Below are 18,736 nucleotides of genomic sequence, written 5' to 3' on the forward strand. Positions count from 1 at the left end.
ACCCACCAGTTGAGGCACTAGGATCATCTTTTCTCGTCACGTTGAGACTCGAGTGGAGTCTCCCAGATGCTTGGAAAGGAGAGGGGGAAATGCAAACGGATAACAAAAATCAAGAAAGTTACTGGGAAACATGTGCAATGAACAAAAATCGGCAGCTTACTATACATCGAGGCGGTAAATCCTTCAAACCAATTGAGCGGATGCCCATCCTAAATTGTTCATTCCGCCGTTGTCCCCTAGTGGTTCACAGTGTCTGGGTCGGAAGTCGGTGACTGCTTCCCCCAATTGGCGCTTTCGGGGTAGTTCCCACCGGAGAACCACCACGTGCCTGTGAATTAAAATCAATCCCAACCCATCCCTGCCACTCATCTCATCCAATGTCATGCCACCAAAAGTCAAAAGGAACCAATTGCTGAGCTGGCATCCATCGCCTTGGATTGAAATCGAGAAAAAGTCGACCAGACAAGAAAGGCATCCGAAGCTTTCACGGAGGCGATAGGAAAACAGTTGGTCCCTGTAGCGACAATCCCGAAGGGGTTCTTTCTTGAATTTTATTTTACCACGTACTCCCTCCCACAACGGCAACAAGTGTCCCGTTCAGATGCATACTACGCAGAGGCTAACCCCGCCAACTGTGACGTTCCCACAAAGCTACTACGTCACACAAGGTACCTCCTGCCTACGGAATCCTAAACAACAGCCAAGGTAGCCAGTAGCTTGCTGCTCTTGACACATGCTGCGGAGCAACCAAACTTTGGCCCCGCGGGGCACCGCATCAACAGATGGAGGAGCTTGGGGCTGAGAGGCTGTCTGGGTTGGAGAAGCGGGACCTCCCCAAACGTATGCGTGATTGAAATTACCCTGAGATTATAAGAACTAGCTGTTCCAAGACAATTCCAGCGGACCGCAGAGCCTCTTTTGTCTATTCATCTCCGTCCTGTTTCTCCAATTCGCCCTTACCCACACCTTCCCTTTCTACTCGACATCGGTGAACCTCAGACATCATGGCTCCGTCGTCAATCCCCCTCCAAGAGTCGAAGGACCAGCCTGACTACAACAACGAGGCAGTCTTCCGCCGCAACTGTCTTCCCCACAGGACCTACCACATCCCCGAGACGTCACTCTGCCTCAATGGCGTCTGGGACTTCAACTACGTCTCCACGCCGCTCGAGGCTCCCGAGCCCAAGGACGAGGCCGAATGGGCCCCCATCAACGTCCCCGGCCACTGGCAGCTGCAGGGCTACGGCCGCCCTCACTACACCAACGTGCAGTACCCAATCCCCGTCTGCCCGCCGCACGTGCCTACAGAGAACCCTACGGGAAGCTACCGTCGGCAGTTCCAAGTCCCACCCTCGTGGGATGCCAGCCAGCAGCTAGTCCTGCGGTTCGAGGGTGTCGACAGCTCCTACCACGTCTTTGTCAACGGGATCCTGGTGGGCTACGCGCAGGGCGCGAGGAACGCTGCCGAGTACGACGTGACTGATCACGTCAACCGTGACGGGCCCAACGAGGTTTTCGTCAGGGTTTACCAGTGGTCTGATGGCTCTTACATTGAGGACCAGGACCAGTGGTGGCTTTCAGGTTTGTGCCCTACACCAATCTTTCGGGAAAACTAGCTGGCATCAAGCTCAGATATTCGACAGCTTGCTAACACTGACCACTACATTATAGGAATCTTCCGAGATGTACACCTGATTGCCTTCCCCACAGACTGCCGTATCCGCGACTGGTTCATCAGGACCGATCTTGATGACGAGTACAAGAACGCCAAGTTGCTGGCGAACGCAGAGGTTATCAGCAAATCCAAGGGAACGCTGAAGCTTACGTTGCAGGAGCTGGCCAAGAATGGTGGCGCAGTCATTGGCGAGACCGAGGTAGAGGTTGAATCAGATGGCAACAGCCCTGAGCTCGTTATACCTGTCTCAGACCCGAAGAAGTGGACGGCTGAGACGCCAAACCTATACCGCATCTCCCTCACACTGAGCTCGGGCTCGGCCAAACCCTACACAGTCACCCAGAACATCGGCTTCCGCAAAGTCGAGCTCAAGAAGGGCCTTATGTGCGTCAATGGCAAGCCCGTCAAGCTGCGGGGTGCCAACCGCCACGACCACCACCCGAGGCTTGGACGTGCCGTTCCCCACGAGTACCTGCGCCGCGACCTCCTCCTCATGAAAACCCACAACATCAACGCACTCCGCTGCAGCCACTACCCGCCGCACCCCAAGCTCTTCGATCTTGCCAACGAACTCGGTCTGTGGGTTATGGATGAGGCAGATCTCGAGTGCCACGGTTTCTACGACGCCATTGCCCGGCCTCAGGATATCCCCGAGGAGCAGGATTACGAAGAGCGCAAGGCGTTGGTGTTCCCCAAGGCCGCCAAGTACACCTCTGACAAAGAGTCCTGGAAGGCAGCGTACGTCGACCGCATGGAGAGCATGGTCATTCGCGACCGCAATCACCCTAGTATCATCATGTGGTCCCTTGGCAACGAGGCCTTCTACGGCCAGAACCACGTCGCCATGTACGAGTACGCCAAGAAGGTCGACCCTGGCCGCCTGGTGCACTACGAGGGTGACATTCATGCCAAGTCGGCAGACATGTACTCATACATGTACCCGGCTGTGGACAGGCTTATCGAGCTGGCCAAGACTGAGGGTGTGGACAAGGACGGCAACTTTGAGAAGCCCATTGTGCTGTGCGAGTACGCCCACGCCATGGGCAACGGCCCCGGTTGGCTAGAGGAGTACGAGGACGCCTTCAGGACGTACCCACGCCTTCAGGGAGGTTTCATCTGGGAGTGGGCCAACCATGGTATCTGGAAGGAGGAGACTGGCCAGGACGGCAAGAAGAAGGCCTTCTACGGATACGGCGGTGACTTTGATGACTTCCCCAACGATGGCAACTTCGTCATGGACGGTCTCTGCTTTTCGGACCACACCCCGACGCCTGGTCTGACGGAACTGAAGAAGGTCATCCAGCCCGTCAAGTTCAGCTTCAAGGATGGCAAGTTGGGCGTCCAGAACCTTTACAACTTTGTGGACCTGAGCCATCTGGTGGCCCATTACAAGGTTGAGGAGATTAGCAACGAGTGAGTATCCCGGTCGTGCGTACAAGGTTTTGTCACTTTTGCTAACACATTATTATCAGGACAACCCTGGTCGAGGCTGGCGAGTTCGATATCCCGGCCACTGGACCTGGCGAGACCACTGAGGTTACCCTGCCTGAGGCAGTCAAGCACAAGGGCCAAGGCGAGACTGTCCTGACGGTCACGCTTCGTCTGCGGACCAGCACACAATGGGCCGAGGCCGGCCACGAGATTGCATGGCACCAGGAGGTGCTCTCGCAGTCCAAGACCGAAGCATCTACTGCCAGCTACCAACTGGCTTCCAAGATCGACGTCAAGACTTCGGGTGCTAAGCTCACGCTTTCGGGTGCTGACTGGTCTTTTGAGTTCGACAGGGCGCGTGGTTACCTCAAGAGCTGGGTCTCGGGTACAACCACCCTGCTGTCTGCAGAGTCAAAGAGCAGTGCAGCATTGATCCCAGGCTTTTGGCGTCCGCCCACCGACAACGATCGCCCGGCCTCGTTCCCTTACTGGAAGCGTTTTGGCGTGGACGACCTGACATCGCAGCTCCGGGGCTTCGAGGTGGCCGATGGTGACAACGGTAGCGTGCGCATTACCAGCAAGACCTTCCTTTCCCCACCTGTCCTCGCTTGGGGCTGGGAGTCGACAATTACCTACGTCATCTCGGCAATCGGCAACCTCGGAGTCGATGTCAAGCTGGTGCCTACGGGCTTCTTCCCCAAGCACGTGCCGCGCGTCGGACTGGACCTGAACGCCTCGCGTGCATTCGACGATGTCCGCTGGTTTGGCCTGGGCCCCGGCGAGAGCTACCCGGACAAGCAGGCGTCGCAGCGCGTGGGTATCTGGCACCACGCGGACGACGGTGTCGCGGCCCTCCACACCGAGTACGAGCGGCCGCAAGAGGGTGGAAACCGCATGGGAACTCGCTGGCTCGAGCTGCTCCTCAAGGACGGCCAGGGCCGCGGCATCCGCGCACGCTCAACCGCCGACGCGCACTTCAGCTTTGCGGCTCGTCGCTACACTGACCACAACGTCGAGGATGCCAAGCACCCGTGCGACCTCGTCGAGGTCGACGCAACGTTGCTGCGCCTCGATTCAAAGGTTGCGGGCGTCGGTACCGCCGCTTGCGGCCCCGGCGTGCGTGAGGACCTCCTCGTCAAGACTGAGGAGGTGTCGTTTGGCTTTGAGATTGAGAGGGTGGGGGCATAATTGACGTTGCGTGGCGTTTATCTGGGTTCGAGGTAGTTACTTGTCATTTCGGGGAAAGCTTCTGGAGCGAGTTTGGAAGGAAGAAAAGTCTCGGGGTTGGCTTATCATGGGTGACTATGTGGGATTATTGGATCTTGGTCTTGGAAGGACTTCGGAGGGTTGTCCCAAATGCATCTCTGTCAATGCCAAAATTCATTCGTGCCTATGTATTTGTTGCCTGTTAGGCAGGTAGTGTGAGACGAGTCAATATGGCATGATGCCGACTCGGCCAGAAGCGACCTTTGGAGGATTTCGATTTGTTTGGTTTGAAATCATTTGCCACGAAATTGGTTTTTACAAGGGATTGTTCGTTCTTCTTGTCTGTAAACATCAAATCTCCTGAAAAAACCGCCCCCAAAAAAACCGAGTCGTTACGCATAACAGAACGGCGGACCTACTCCGGGAAATCTTGCAGAGGTGGCCTGCCAAAAGCGGACAGGGAGCCGAAATGAAACCACTGCCGAAGAAAAATCGATTGCCTGCCCAATGCATTCTGACCCGCCCTTGTCGAATTTGGCGATGCAAATCTGTTTCCCCCGCATTTAAGCCGACCTGTATCCTTGACAATTGTGAGGAATGATGCTTCCATTCCAGAGTCCCGCCGTCGCTTTTTGAACTTTTCTATCTTTCGTTGCTCTGTTTTTTCGTACTCTAAACATAAACCAAAAGTTCTGCTCTTCGTTCTCCGCCTCGGTCCGGTTCGGAACGAAATAATTTGTTTGCGACCGTGTGCGTGTGGTACCCTTTGCTTGATTGCGAGGAGACCAGTCGTGCCAATCATCCGATAAGCCTCGCATAGCTGAGTTACCACCCCAAAAGTAGCCGAACCAGCGGCAAAGGCACTTCAGCTTTACAAAAGTACCTCGCCTTGGCGCCTTGAACCGCACACAATACGACGCTTGGGTTCCCCCGGGCAACTAAGCAGTACGCCATATATACTTATCACGACCAGATTATACCATTCCAGTCCCCTCTGACAAGCCCGTCCAGCAGGTAGCCATGGCTGCGCTGCCGTCCATCGGCACCATGATGGACCGCGGGGGCGGCGGCGGTGAGGGGAGCAGCAGTGTGGAGCCGAGTCGGAAGCGGCTGCGGGTGTCTCATGCGGTACGTCTTTTCCGGGATATGCGGAGCTTTGGGAGAGGGTGGGGAGGTTGGTGGGGGTTGTATATCCTTCCGTTTCGGGTAGACAGTTTTCGAGAAGGCGGCTTGCGTGGGGCCTCGGGAAAAGATCACTTATACGGAGGAGCAATACGTGATACAGGCCTACACATACACACTCTCTACCCCCGATGCAACACACTTGCACACACTCACACACATGCCCTTGACGGACTCCCCCTCCCCGAACCAATCAGCACCACCCAGAACTGACATCTCGCATAAATCTGACAGTGCGACGTATGCAGAGCCCGCAAGATCCGATGTGACGGCAACACACCATGCGCGGCCTGCGCCGCGGCCGACTGCGACTGCACATATGGCTCCGAGGCGAACTCGTGCGTAGACTCCCCCCTGCTGACGAGGAATCAAGATGCGAATGTGACATGTGCCATGTCTTGCTCTCTGGTGACGTTATTTGATACTAACCCGGTTTTCTGTTTTCCTTAAAGGAGAGGCAAGAGCGATCTCATCTTGGAGGGTGTCCTCAGGCTTGAGCGGATGCTGCAGGAGATGAATCTCGGATTGGTCAGTCAAGCGTGTCTAGAAGAGTGCATGAATGTGCAGATAAGCACATGGGATATATTAGACCCAATAACGAGAAAGGTCTGGCTAACACAAACCCGCAAAGTCATCATCCCCAATCTCCCAGCACGCCACAGCCCAGCAGCTCCCTTTCTCCAGCCATCGCGCCGGCTCGATAGGAGGCAGCAGCAGCTTCTCGGGCTCTCCGCTCGCTGAGGTACACCTCAGCCCCTTTTTACACCATGCCGCTCCGCACTCGGCATCATCACAGCATCACCAACCCCAGCAGCAGCAACAGCAACCACCATACCACTCGACTCCACCTCATCAACGCCAGCAGCAACAGCCACAGCAGCAACAGCCCACGCCGACCGGCAGCAGCAGCACAGCCGCGGAGCCGCAAAGCATCGGAAACGGCGGCAGCAACAACAGCAACAGCCTCGAGAACGCCGTGCTGGACTCGATGCACACTTCGACGACCGAGAGCATCCTACAGTGGCCGCACTTTGACGTCTTTCCGAGCCTGCGGCGCGACTACGTCTCCATCTTCACCCTGGAGCGCGGGAGGAGGCCGCCCAGGGCCAGGTGGAGTTCGTCACAGCCGCCGCCGCCGCGCGTAGCGCCCAAGGAAGTCGACCGCATCCTCGACTCCTTCCAGAGTGCCGTCAACTTCTGGTACCCGACCGCTTCGGTCGTGCAGCTGGAGCGGTGCAGGGCCGTTGCCGTTGCCGAGGGCGTCGGGAGTCGGGAGTCGGGCTTGGGGCATGGGCATGGGGAGGAGGATGACGACGACGGAGACGATCAGCACGCCATCGACAGGTGTCTCGCGTACTTATTCATGGCGCTCGGCTGCGCCAGCCAGGTCGTTGCCGGGTTGGTGGACGGACACGTTCTGTCGGAGGAGGAGATGCGCTTCCGACGGGCGCGGAGGAGTCTGGCGGACTTGTACTTTGATCAAGTGCTGAGGGGCATCCATGTGGTGCATACGGCTGTCGGTTCGGCGGCAACGCATTGCTTGTTTCTTGTTGGGTATGTTTTCAGCAACCCCACTCCTTCAAAGTCCTGAGATCTGTTTTGCTGATCCGTGCTGGTTATGTCTCGGCGTGGGCTTCAGCTTGTACTTTGCCTTCTTGCGCAGGCCGCTGCAAGCATGGGAGTACATCAACGCGGCGTCGGCGCGCTGTCTCCTGCTGCTCTCTTACCAGGCAGAAAACGACGAGGACTACGAGGACCAAGAGCGAATACGGCGGATATTCTGGTCTTGCTACATTCTGGAGAGGCAGGTCTTCTACATCTTCACCAACCAACCCCAAGATTGTTCCAAAAAGTGATTCTAACAAGAAAGAATGCGTGAAACAGCGACTACTTGGCCGAGCTCTCGGGCCTCCCGCAGTCCGGGATCGCCCGCATCGAGTCGTCCATCCCGCTCCCCGGCAAGACCCCCTACAAAAGCCACCGCACCCCAGTCGCGGCGGAGCAGTCGTCGCTCTACTTCCTCGCCTGCATCTCGATGCGCCGGCTTCTCAACCGCGTCCACCAGCTCCTGTACGCCCGGGGCACCGGCGCCTCTCTCGACACCAACCGCTTCCCCTACGTCGTGGCCGAGCTAGACCACCAGCTCGAGGACTGGCGCGACGTGCTCCCTGCCGCCTTCGCCTTCACCCTGGACGCACGGCCCTGCAGCACCGAGCACGGTGGCTTCCTCCGCCAGCGCTACCTGACCTGCCGCAGCGTCATCTACCGGCCCTATCTCATGTGGACGCTCAGTGGCGCGCAGATCGATGATCCGTCGCTGGACGCGGGCGCCACCGCCCGCTGTCTCGACGCTTGTCTCCTACACATGCTCAACCTACGAGGGTTTGGACACACAGTCCTTGTCGACACTTGGATCTGCGCCTTGAGCATGGCTGGCGCCATGTGCCTGCTGCTAGCAGCGTGTCGCACCCCAGCGCTGCGCGACATGCTGGCGGCCAGGGACGTCCTGGCATGTGGCCGTCACCTGGGTCGGCTGTTTGAGTCTTGGACGGCGGCGATGGGCGGGCAGAGAAGTCCGAGTATCGAGCAGAGCGTTAGGATCATCGCTGAGGCAGACCGTTTTATAAGAGAGTTGTACGGTTCTGATATGAGAGTACCTGAAGGCGGCTGGAGCGCTGATCATGGGCGAAGAGATGACCTGGCACGAGGCTGAGTTAGAGGTCTTGGTTGGGTTATCCTAGTCATGCGCGAGAAAGCGGAGACTTACAAGGAATGCTATAGCTGTTGGCTAGGTACCTACACCAGACTTGGGATATAAATAGTCTGGAGCGAATTGATCCATAAACGAAACACTGATTCAGTCGAACCCGTGCCAAGTCATGAAGCCGCAAGTGCAGGTACATGGTCATTTCTCAGTGTCGCTTGTGTAGTCGTTGGTTGAACGTTTATCGTAGTGTAGGAGTTTCCGGTCGTCCTATTCAGGAGCCATATCAAGATCGATAGGCATCGGCGGCACGGGCCTAGGTTGGATCTCCTTTTCCTCTGGACCAGACGCGCTGTAGAACCACTCGATGAAGCAATGAGTATCCGGAACACGGCGCTCCTTGAGATCAAACAGGCGGGGTTTGACGGTGCTCCAGAAGAGATCCGGCCGCAGGAGCATAAAGTCGCGAGCCCAACGGATGGTGGCGAAGCGCACCGTCTGGAGCGGGACGCGCGGGTGAGCGCCTCCCTCGTCCAGCGGGACACCCTTTGTGCTGATGAGGATGGCCGAGTTGGCGGCGTCGACCATCTCGTACACGGTGACCAGGTCCGCCACGTCGAGCCGGAAGCGGAACCACTTGCGTATGGCCTCCTCCTCGCTGGCGCTGAGCAGCGAAGCATTGTCGCCCGTCACGGCGGTCCACCCGCCCTTTTCGCTGTCGAGGTGTCGCTCCCTCACGCGCCGCATGGCCGAGCTGCTCGGTATCGGCGTCGCGAGGCGCGGGTTGAGCAGCTCGCACAGCTGCTCCACGGGCGTGGCCGTCTGCTGGGGTAGCGCCCTCGGGGCAGTCGTCTGGATGACTTCCGATGCGCCGGATAGATATGACAGCACCTCGGGTCCCGGGGAGGAAGACGGCAGCATGGGTTGCCTCGCCGTCGACGACAAGGAGGTGCCCGCGCCAGGGACATGATCATCGGCCGGGCGCCTGATGCGCCGATGGTCCTCTCGTCGCAGCGCCCGGCAGAGCACCGAGTATTCGACGTTCCACTTCATGCTCAGCTCCCGACGCGTAGCCATTGTTTTCCTGCCCGTGCGGATCAATTCGTCCCATTCTTTCTTGGCGAGCGCACACCGGACGCTGAGCTTGCTAAGCTCGGGCGGCTGCTGCTGGCCAGTCCCAGATGAGACATTCGACATGGTTGGCTTCTGTGTATACTCCTGAAGGTATCGTTGTGTTGTAATGTTTTGGCCAATATTTTTTATGAGCAGCTTTTGTTTTATGGTTGTTTCTTTTTTGTTCCAAGCCAAAATTGGCGGGGGGACCACAAAAGGATTCTGAATTTTACAGCCAAATTGGCAGCAAAGCATCACGTGATGGTTCCCTCACCTGAATTACTCGCGTTTCTGGGACGCATTTAGCAATTTCCACGCTGCGGTAGGGTAGGTAGGCAGGCGCACCCCGACATTGGCTTGAGCAGGGTGATTGAAACACAAAAATAGTCAAAGTTTAATGCTAAGATTAAGTATCAATTGTTTGTACGACTCATTTCTCAATACAAACGAAATTTGTAAACAAAGCCATAGTCGCTTAGCGCTCAGGAAAAACTCATCGCACAACACTCATCGCTCTCGTGACAAAAATTAAGTCGGCTTGATCTAGCACCTCCTCCTGCCGCCCATCATCGAGCCCATCATGCCACCACCTCCGCGTCGGCCGCCCATGCCTCCGTGCATACCACCTCCGTGCATTCCACCTCCGTGCATGCCGCCTCCGTGACGGCGTCCGCCCATCATGCCGCCGCCTCCCATCATACCGCCACCACCGTGGTGGTGGTGCCGGGTCTCTTGGACAACAACAGGGCGCGCGCCGTAGCCACCGCCTCCAGTGCGTCTTCTGCTTCCGAAGCACATTGTGGTTGGTAGGTTGGTTTTATTTGAATAATCTGTTTTTTTGTGGCTTCGATTTGGGTCACTAGTTGTGACGCTTCGTTTGGCAAAAGGTGGTTGTCTTGGTTTGAAGTTGTGGGTTTTGACCTTGTAGTTTGGCGGTCAGATATTTTGATATTTGAAAAGGCTGGGCCTGTTTGAATGTTTTGTTAATGTGATTGATGTGAGATGCTTTCATTCATTTCAGGGCGATGGAGTGAAGAAATCAGGAGCACTTATAGATCTCCGTGAGCAGTGAATCCTTTCTCCAGGACGCCGCAATGACGCCAACCTCCACAGCTAGATCACTGGGCATACGTTTTCTCAAAGAAATGCCATGTCGCAAAATCGGCCGGGCCAGACCCTCGACGTCATGATGCCGTGGGGCCGGCTTGGCTTAGACCCGGCGGAAGCTGAGTGACTGAACAAAAAGCTACCAACGACTTTCGAAATCTAAGGTGTACGGTGGAATAGACAAAAGATTGCAAGCCGGCGCAAAGTAACCGGCGGCAGTTCGGTATCTGACTGCCCGATAAGACCCTTGAATGATCGTCACTTTTGGTTAGTTGCGCAAAGTAAGGGACCAGGTCCACAATGCCGTCAGTCAAGACCTGCCAAGAACGAATGCCGCGCGGTCCAGTCGCCTCACGCCGTGGATGACGCCCACGCACGACACCTTTGGTTCATTTGTGAGGATCATTTTGCATACTATTATTAGCAACACATTTCCGTGCGATTGAAGTGATTGTGGCAACCTGACGCCACAACGAGCCACTTTCTGCCTTCGCCTCCATTTCGTAACCTGCTCTGATACGGAGCACTTCCCCGCAAATTCACTTGTACCGTTGGGAAACGAGGGATCAGGTAACACGTGCCTTGGGGCACGTCAAGTACCGTACATGGTAATGGTACTTCTGAGCGAGCATCACTCATAACATTCAATGGAAACAAAAAAGAAAAAAAAAAAAAAAAAAGGGGGGGGGGGGGGGGGGGAACAAAGATACACAACACCGAGGATTCCCCAGTGGTCGCCCACCTATTAAATACTAATTCGGCCCTCACTAGTAGTAGTAGTAGTAGTATTAGTTAACGCCGGGCTCGGCCCGGCTTGTTAGCCGGCCGTTAGCAACCTCCCGAGGGGTATCTCGGCGCGCGTTCTATCTTCTTTATTTACACAGGGGGAAAACAAGGAGGGCAGAGGCGGATCGTGCCTGACCGGGTTCGGGCCCGGTCCTGCTTAGGGGGTTAGTTCACTGACGCGACCCCGTGCCTAAGGTGCACGGAGGGTTCGTCTGACGGCTTGTGCCGTGAAGTGTGGGTGAAAAGGCAGTAAGTCTATTCCTCGTCAGAGTTCGAGTCGTTTACGATCGGTGTCCCTAGGCGTAAAGTGCGTTCGTGGCGCGCGGGGCGCTGGCGGGCCGCTCTGGGGCGGGCGCTGAAGTAGTTGGTGGCTATCGAAAACGCCTCAAAGCTTTTCGGTTGCCCGAAGCTTGTCTGGAAGAATTTCCAGCGTTGGGCGCGATTTGGCGGCCCGGCCGGCCGGTCGTTATTAGGCCACGGCCAGTTTCTCCACACCGCCCGCGAATAGCGGCAGTGCACCGGGTGCTCAGGGGAGGTCCGCTTCCAGCACCAGGCACACGAGGTGTTTGCATCCTGGTGGTTGAAACGGTCATGGTAGGCCTTGAAATCGCCGTGGCCGGTCCTCATGGCCAAATAATGGCCCAGTAGGGGTCTTGGCAAACGCAGTTCCTCGGGCTCCTTTCTCGGTGTGTATTGGAATTTCCATTCCCTATATGCGGGGGACCGTTCACAGAGTTCTTTACGCCACCAGTCCTTCTCTATATTCGAAAGAATGGCTCTGAGGACCGTGCCGGCACCGCTATACGTGGTTTGCTGAGCCCTCGGGTCTGGGTCCGGCGGTCCGGCGGAGCCGGCCTTGGCCAGCTCGTCAGCCCGGTCGTTTCCCGGGATTCCCTGGTGCCCAGGGCACCAACGGACCCGAACCTCGGTACCTTGTTTTCGGAGTAGATCGACAAGGTCATGGAACTCCAGAAAGGCCCATTGGGACGAACGCGGCGCGTCGCCTCTAAGACCCCAAATAACCGAGGTGCTGTCCACACAAATCCAGATCCGGGCGCCTGGCTGGGCCTTGGCTGCCGCCTGTAGCCCTTTTAGGGCGCCAATCGCCTCGGCGTCGAAAACGTGGTTTTCCGGCGTAATAGATGCGGAGCCTGCGGCAAATTCCAGGCCCGCCCTAAAAGCGGCCCATCCGTACCCTATTTGGACGCAGTTGTTTTCGTGTTTTTCCGAACCATCCGTATATACCACGATATCGTCAGGTGATACCATGTCCAGCCATTCGATAAAGCGGCGGGCCGCTTCCTCTTTCGGGACTCCTCCGGTGGGGTCAGTGCGAGAATCCGGGGCATTGCGAGGTGCGCGCAACTCTAGTCTCCGGATCCGCGGGAGAAGTTGTGCAGCCGTTTGCAGGGTCGTGGCCGAATGGCCCGAGTTGCGGGCACGAGGTGTTTCACGCAGGCGGCTGACAAGGGGGTGCCCCTTGTCCGCGAGCCTTAGTCGGGCGCCGTATTTCAGGCGGGTGTAGGCCAGCGCGACGCGGGCCGAGGGTAGTCCTGCGTCCCTGAGAACAGTGGACGAGGGGGTGGTTTTATACGCCGGGAGGATTGCCCGTGCCGCTAAAACCAGCGGTTTGTTCAATGCTTTGAGGAGTCCTCTTTGCTTGTGCGCTGGGTTGTACCATGCCTCGGCTGCGTAGGTGGCCGAGGAACCCACGCATGCCACCGCTGCCTTGCGAAGTGCAGCCGCAGGCGGTCCGTATCTTACTGCCCCAAAGCTCTTGAGGTGGGCAGCGACCGCCATTGCTTTGGCAGCCCTTTCGGCCACGTGGCGGCGCCCGTCTAGCCGTCGGCTAAACCAAAAACCAAGCCAACGCATGCCCGGGTAGCGCTCGGCCCCGGAGGCGCTTTGTCCGCGTCGACCGCCCGGTAGTTGGACCGGGGTAACCGTTCTACCATTAATCCGGATTTCCGGGTTGCGACCGTGCCTTTTCTTAGTAATATGGATCACCTCTGTCTTTTCCGCTGCAAAATGGATCTTCTCTTCCGCCGCAATTTCGTGCATATCCCGGAGTTTATTTTCCAGCCAACGTACGTTTTCCTCCAACGAGGGTGACGATTTCCATGTAAGCACGTCGTCTGCGTATGCCAACCGCCACTTCGTACCGTTTTTGACGAGATACGCCAAATATAACATATATAGGATCGGGGAAAGGGGAGACCCTTGCGGGGTGCCGCACCCAAGCCGCCTAAAGCCCGTGGTCGTACCCTCCAGCCGGACTCGGGCCTGGCGGCCGCTTAAAAAGTTAATCACGAACCTGAGGAGCATTTTACTAAACCCGAGGCTCCGCATTTTCCGTATTAATCGCCTATGGAGGAGGGCGTCGAAGGCGCCTTGGACGTCGCATGCGACAAGGGTGACTTCCTCCCCGCGAGCTAGAGCCTGCTCGATATCGTGGGCGAGGGCACAAACCAGATCCGTCGCCGATCGTTTGGGTAGGGCACCGCCGTGGGTGCAGCTAAGGAGCCCGTTGTCGTGTATGGCCCAAGCTATCCGGCGTGCAACGAGCCTCTCGAGGCCTTTTCCGATGCAGGAGAGGAGGGCTATAGGCCGCCAGGATCGAACGCTGCTCCGGTCTTTCTTCCCCGTTTTCGGTAGCATCGCGACTTCGGCCTTCTTCCAAGGCGCTGGGAAATGTCCGAGTTCCAGGCAACGTTGGTAGAGCCTGCGCACCGGCTCGGCCAACGAAGCCCATCCGGCTTTTAGTAGCCGGACGGTCATTCCGTCGATGCCCGGGGACGTGCTCGTAACCCCAATGCAGGAGCGCTCCGCCTCTTCCGCACTAACCTGGGTGTCCCAAGGGATTTTAGCCTCGTCCGGCGACCAGGCCTCCAAGGGGTCTCCCTGCAGGTCATCCTCCGCCGAAAATCGGCCAAGCACCTCCCGTTGCAGTGCTTCCGCTTTTGCTAAAGGCTCGCTCACTTGCTCGCCGTTAATAACCAGCGGCGGGGACCGGAGGCGTGGTCCGGCTCCCAGCCAGCCCACCATGTTCCACAAATCCTTATCGTCGCGCAGTTGGTCGATCCGGTGCCTCCAGTACTCCCGCTTCGCGGCCCGCACCCCTTTCGTATAGGCTTTTTCCTCGGCAGAGGCGTCTGCCCTATTTACAGCGCTCCGTTTAACCCGCTGGAATTCGGACCAGAGCCGCTGGCAGTTTTCGGTCCACCAGGGAGCCGAGCTGTCCCTTTTTCCCGCCGGCGTACCCACGACCCACGTCACTTGCTCCCATAAAGTTGTAAATTCAGCTACCCACGCGTCCAATGCGTAGCCATCGGCCGCGGATCCCGGGTCCGGCATATCTTGCATGCCAAAAGCAAGTAGCTCCGCGAACTTTGGTAACCGGTCGTCCCTAACCGAAACGTTAATCGCCTCCGGGCGGGGGGCGCCGCGCGTCCGCAGCGTGGTATAAAGGGATTCGTGGTCGGAGCCTGTGTAAAGACTGCTGTCAACCACAGTTATTGTGCTGGGGAGGTTGGAAAAGACCATATCCAGTAAACCCCCGTCGCGGTGGGTGGGCACGCCGATATTTCCTGTAAAACTCATCCCCTGGGCTTGCGCCCATGCCGTCAGTTGGTCCCCTCCGCGTGCGTTTGCGCGGCCCGGCTGGTATGCAGCAGCCGCTACGTTAAAATCGCCGCCTAGCACCGTGGGTCCATTTGGCACGGTATTGCATACCATTTCCAGCGCGGCTTCAGTGCCCGGAGCCCTATATACGTTAACAAACAATATTCCGTTAATTTCGAGCCAGAGTATGTCCCGCGTATTTTGGCCCTGCGGTAGCCGTCGTTGTGCGGCCCTTAGGGCTGCCCCCTTCTTAACGTAGGTGAGCACCCGGGGCCGGAGCCCAGTCATGGCTTCGTAAGTGTTGGCGTGCCATTCGTCCACTGGCGCAAAAACATCATAGCCCGGGTGCGTTTGTGTAGTTGTATTTAGCCCGCACCATGGCTCTTGAACGTTAACCAGGTCCACCTTTCTCTGGTGGCACAACTCCAATAGGCTCAGATGCACACCCATCCTTTTACCTACGTTGGCCCAAACTACGTCGAGGTATTCCCGCTGCATATTGCCGAGCGAGTATTTCGTTATATTAATCGACGGGTTGCTTCCAAGTCTATCCCATCAGCGGGGCAAGGTGCGGCAGCCGCTGCGTCCTCCTCCATTTCGGCTGCCCAAACGATTTCGTCGTGCACGCGTTCCTGTTCAACCTGCAGGAAGTTACGGATGTCCGCCCCTACCGCCTCGCATGGCCGCGCTCTTTTGTTTGAAATGCTCGATCGGGAGCTCGAGGTTTGCGAATGCTGCGATGAGGTGCTTAGGACCGGGATTGCAGGTGCTGGCTCTCGGCGGGCCGTTTCGGCCCGGTCGTTGATAATCGCGGCACGGTTGGCACGTCCGATTCTGCGAATCCCCTTAAGTTTACGCTGTGAAGGTCGTTCAAACTTCCCATTTACCACCAAAGGTCGGGCAGGGCAATTCTCATGTCCGGATGGGAAATGGCCGTGGCAATTAACGCATTTGGGGGCTGCCTTGCACGGCTCTTCCTCTGTCGCATGTTTTGCTTCACCACATATGCCGCAACGCGCTTGCCGTACGCAGCGACGTATTTCGCAATATCCCTGGCAACCGTCGTGGCGGTGTGTAATTTTGCGTGATTTTTCAACCTTCCGCGCACGTCTCGACACTCCAAAAAGCTGAAAGGGCTTTACGGGTTGAAGGAAGGACACTATCCACGTGCCCTCAGCCGTATGTGGGTCGTAACTATGTTTGGAAATATGCCAGTTGACTGGCTGCTGGCCTGCTGCCACGGTAATCTCCTCCTGGATTACCTCATGTACGTCCTTTCTTCCGTCCAGGCAATTGAGCGTTCGGGGCACTCCAGAAACGGCGTATGTGTGCCAGGTTGTCGGGACAGTGACTTCCCGCGCGTCCAATGCGTCCATAATGGCCTTGACCGCGCTGGGGTTGAGGAGTTTTTGCCGTGTTTCCTCAGAGGCCACCGTAACACCCCAGCCCGTGGGGGTACGCTTGGCGTTTGGGATTTCACTGTGTGGCACCGAGACCAATTCGGCCAGTTTGGTCGTTACCGCGTATGGCTCCTTCGTCACCATCCGCAATTTGTCATTTACGCGGATCAGGATGCGGTTGGACGGCTGTTCTGTCAAACGTTTCGGGGCTTGGGAGCGGTCCCGGCCCGATTGGGAGGGAGTTGCGGAGCTGTCAGGTGCATTGCCGGGCGTCGTACGTATCGGGTACGAGCGCGTGGCCGGGGTTAAAATTCGCGTTGGGGCCGCCGCTGGTGGCGTGGCGGCTCGCTCGGCCCATGTGACCGATTTGTTAGTGGGCGTGCCTCTGCCTTTAGAGGCCGACGACGCCGTGCCCGTCCTCGTAATTAAAATGCTGCGCCTTTCGCTGGAACTGGTCGGCGAACGCGACGGGGAGCGCGAACGCTCTTTTTCAGGGAGGGTGCGACTGAGGAACCAGCCGCTGATCACGTCGTCAAGTTCAAGAACAATTCTCCTAAGCGCGGCGTCCTCCGGGGCCTGTAAACTTTCGAGCTTGGCTGCAAAGACCTCTTCGAGCCAGCTGCCGACTGTTTCCACGTTTTCCAACTCCTGCTGCAGTGTTTTGATGGCCAGGGCCGGGAGGCTGGAGTACCTTCCGCGGCCAGCCGGCTCAGGCGCGTTAGCGGTGCGCGTGTCGAGAGATACGTGTCCCGACTCGGCCTGGCCCTGCGGCAAAGCCTGCGGCGTGCTCTGCGGGCGCGCGCGGCGGTTTGAGACCTCTGGTGAGGCCATGACGACCGGCGCCCGGAGGGCGAAAATTCTTCAGCTGTTAAGCTTATTGGTGTGTTTGGGTGTGAATCGCTAACAAAGGTGGGTCTGACCCATGAATGGTGGAGGATGCTTGTTCGGCCCTCACTAAATTGGTACGAGGAGAAAAAACAACGGATTTTGGGATCCGAGGCGTCGTTCCCCTTTGCTCCCGCCAAACCTACGCCCGCCTTTTTTTAACGTTTTCCTTCAACAGACTCACGTAATTTTGACGAAATTAACAATCCATACCAGGCAGGTATGTTTCAATCGCCCGATTGCGGTTTATTTATGGCAGTATATCGGTAAGCGAACAAACAACAAATAAACCCTAGCGGCTTAACTGGCAAGTGTAGCCGTTGATAAGCTCATTTACCAGAAATGTCAAATGACAATCATCTTCGTCAGTTTTAACCTTCACCGAACCATACTTCGGACTGTGCCATTCCACGACCTTTCCGGCTTTAACCCAGGCAAACGTCTCCACCCACGTATCGAGTGGATGACGGATTTGTGCGGGTTTAACAATAACAACATGGCATAGTGCCGGTTCTTTGCGGTTGTCTAGCTTGACTTTGGTCGAGGTGCTAGCGGAAAGTGCGATCCCGATATAAGGCAGGAAACCGGTGGCGAGCTTCATTTGGGCTATGAATTTCAAACGGAAGTGTTAGGCTGAAAGTAACGCAAATGGAATAAAGAGTAAAATTAGACACACCTGGTGAAAAGAAGAACTTTTAGAGAGCGCAATATATTTCAAAGCCTGAAAGCTAATTAGTTAGTGTTGTACTGGGGCGATGTGGGCGTAAGAATTTGTCTTCGTTTATATTCTTCTACAACGAGATATGATGGTTACTGTTTCAGTTTTATAGATTTTCTGATATTTTTAAACATGGGTTACAATTAGTATTATTATTTTCCTCAGGAAACAGTATATTTAAAGTTTAAAGTCCCTAACATTTAATGGATTTATTTTTAAATTTAATTACTATGAATATGCGTCTTTTATAAAAATAGTACATTTTAATAAACATACCTGGTTTTTTTTAATTTAGAAAGTATAAACTAACTATAAATATATTAACCTATAAGCAATAATAACTTTGAAAAATGTAAATAAATAAACCCTTATATAATATTATATTTGGTACTTATAAGATTTATGTTACGATCAAGGTATCGGGGTAACCTGTTCTTAGGGTAAAGTACAGTGGGTTGAAGCAACTGAGCGTCTGACTGGGTAACTGGGGTTCTCAATGACTGGGGGTGAAGTTATGATCGTTCTCAAGTAAATATTGAGGTTAACTAGAGTTTGATTGCTGCTAAGCAATCCTAGAATCGAATCTATCTACATGGTAATAAGCGTGCCTTATATAGACTATGTTCCGAATGTGATCTCCTTGATCTCACTGGATCAGTGAGATCACTTCTGTTGATCTGTTGTGATCCCTCAATGATCACTGAGATCACTCTCTTGGCAATCACGTGAGGTCACGTGATTCCTTCTTATGTAATCCTCTTTCTGCCGGTCGGTGATTTCTCTGGGCGGGTGTCGTCAGGAGGGGTGTGACCCCACCTGGCCTCCCTGGTACCGGCCCAACTGTCTGGTCGTAACAATTTAGTATTAGAGGAATGAAAGTGACGTTAAATATGTTACAGCCGGCGACG

General features: G+C 55.9%; 5 protein-coding genes across 6 annotated transcripts; 2 read left to right on the forward strand and 3 right to left on the reverse strand.

The window, feature by feature from the left end:
• Window positions 1-394: 394 nt before the first annotated feature.
• On the forward strand, window positions 395-4,814 carry MGG_05890 (beta-galactosidase). Its single transcript, XM_003711668.1, has 3 exons — window positions 395-1,581; window positions 1,672-3,088; window positions 3,148-4,814. Exons 1-3 carry the CDS (start codon window positions 1,005-1,007, stop codon window positions 4,292-4,294), a joined length of 3,141 nt encoding a protein of 1,046 aa, XP_003711716.1. The 5' UTR covers window positions 395-1,004; the 3' UTR covers window positions 4,295-4,814.
• A 70-nt stretch (window positions 4,815-4,884) lies between these two features.
• Window positions 4,885-8,364, forward strand: MGG_05891 (the record flags this gene model as incomplete). Of its 2 annotated transcripts, XM_003711669.1 has the most annotated exons (7): window positions 5,234-5,257; window positions 5,324-5,440; window positions 5,729-5,832; window positions 5,947-6,022; window positions 6,126-7,048; window positions 7,134-7,302; window positions 7,395-8,207. In XM_003711669.1, the coding sequence occupies exons 2-7, from the start codon at window positions 5,333-5,335 to the stop codon at window positions 8,205-8,207; spliced, it is 2,193 nt and encodes a 730-aa protein (XP_003711717.1). In that variant the 5' UTR covers window positions 5,234-5,257; window positions 5,324-5,332. The 2 variants fall into 2 exon arrangements, with proteins under 2 accessions (XP_003711718.1, XP_003711717.1); XM_003711670.1 differs by having other exon boundaries at window positions 4,885-5,440; window positions 7,134-7,298; window positions 7,379-8,364.
• Window positions 6,832-9,497, reverse strand: MGG_05892 (uncharacterized protein). The gene is made up of 2 exons (XM_003711671.1): window positions 8,262-9,497; window positions 6,832-8,192 (listed from the first exon to the last, which is right to left on the reverse strand). Exon 1 carries the CDS (start codon window positions 9,393-9,395, stop codon window positions 8,469-8,471), a length of 927 nt encoding a protein of 308 aa, XP_003711719.1. The 5' UTR covers window positions 9,396-9,497; the 3' UTR covers window positions 6,832-8,192; window positions 8,262-8,468.
• Window positions 9,498-9,645: 148 nt separating this feature from the next.
• On the reverse strand, window positions 9,646-10,432 carry MGG_05893 (uncharacterized protein). Its single transcript, XM_003711672.1, has one exon. It carries the CDS (start codon window positions 10,107-10,109, stop codon window positions 9,855-9,857), a length of 255 nt encoding a protein of 84 aa, XP_003711720.1. The 5' UTR covers window positions 10,110-10,432; the 3' UTR covers window positions 9,646-9,854.
• A 6,970-nt stretch (window positions 10,433-17,402) lies between these two features.
• On the reverse strand, window positions 17,403-17,711 carry MGG_05896 (uncharacterized protein; the record flags this gene model as incomplete). Its single annotated transcript, XM_003711673.1, has 1 exon — window positions 17,403-17,711. One exon carries the CDS (start codon window positions 17,709-17,711, stop codon window positions 17,403-17,405), a length of 309 nt encoding a protein of 102 aa, XP_003711721.1.
• Between the last annotated feature and the right edge of the window lie 1,025 nt (window positions 17,712-18,736).

This window comes from Pyricularia oryzae, chromosome 3, assembly GCF_000002495.2.
Source record: "Pyricularia oryzae 70-15 chromosome 3, whole genome shotgun sequence".
Classification (NCBI taxonomy): domain Eukaryota; kingdom Fungi; phylum Ascomycota; class Sordariomycetes; order Magnaporthales; family Pyriculariaceae; genus Pyricularia; species Pyricularia oryzae.

Excerpts from the sequence above, each read along its gene's own strand:
- MGG_05892 (XM_003711671.1), bottom strand. The coding sequence starts at position 9,395 with ATGTCGAATGTCTCATCTGGGACTGGCCAGCAGCAGCCGCCCGAGCTT.
- MGG_05890 (XM_003711668.1), top strand. The coding sequence starts at position 1,005 with ATGGCTCCGTCGTCAATCCCCCTCCAAGAGTCGAAGGACCAGCCTGAC. Across the intron at positions 1,582-1,671 it reads GGACCAGTGGTGGCTTTCAG|GAATCTTCCGAGATGTACAC; the intron begins GTTTGTGCCCTA and ends ACTACATTATAG. Across the intron at positions 3,089-3,147 it reads GTTGAGGAGATTAGCAACGA|GACAACCCTGGTCGAGGCTG; the intron begins GTGAGTATCCCG and ends CATTATTATCAG.
- MGG_05893 (XM_003711672.1), bottom strand. The coding sequence starts at position 10,109 with ATGTGCTTCGGAAGCAGAAGACGCACTGGAGGCGGTGGCTACGGCGCG.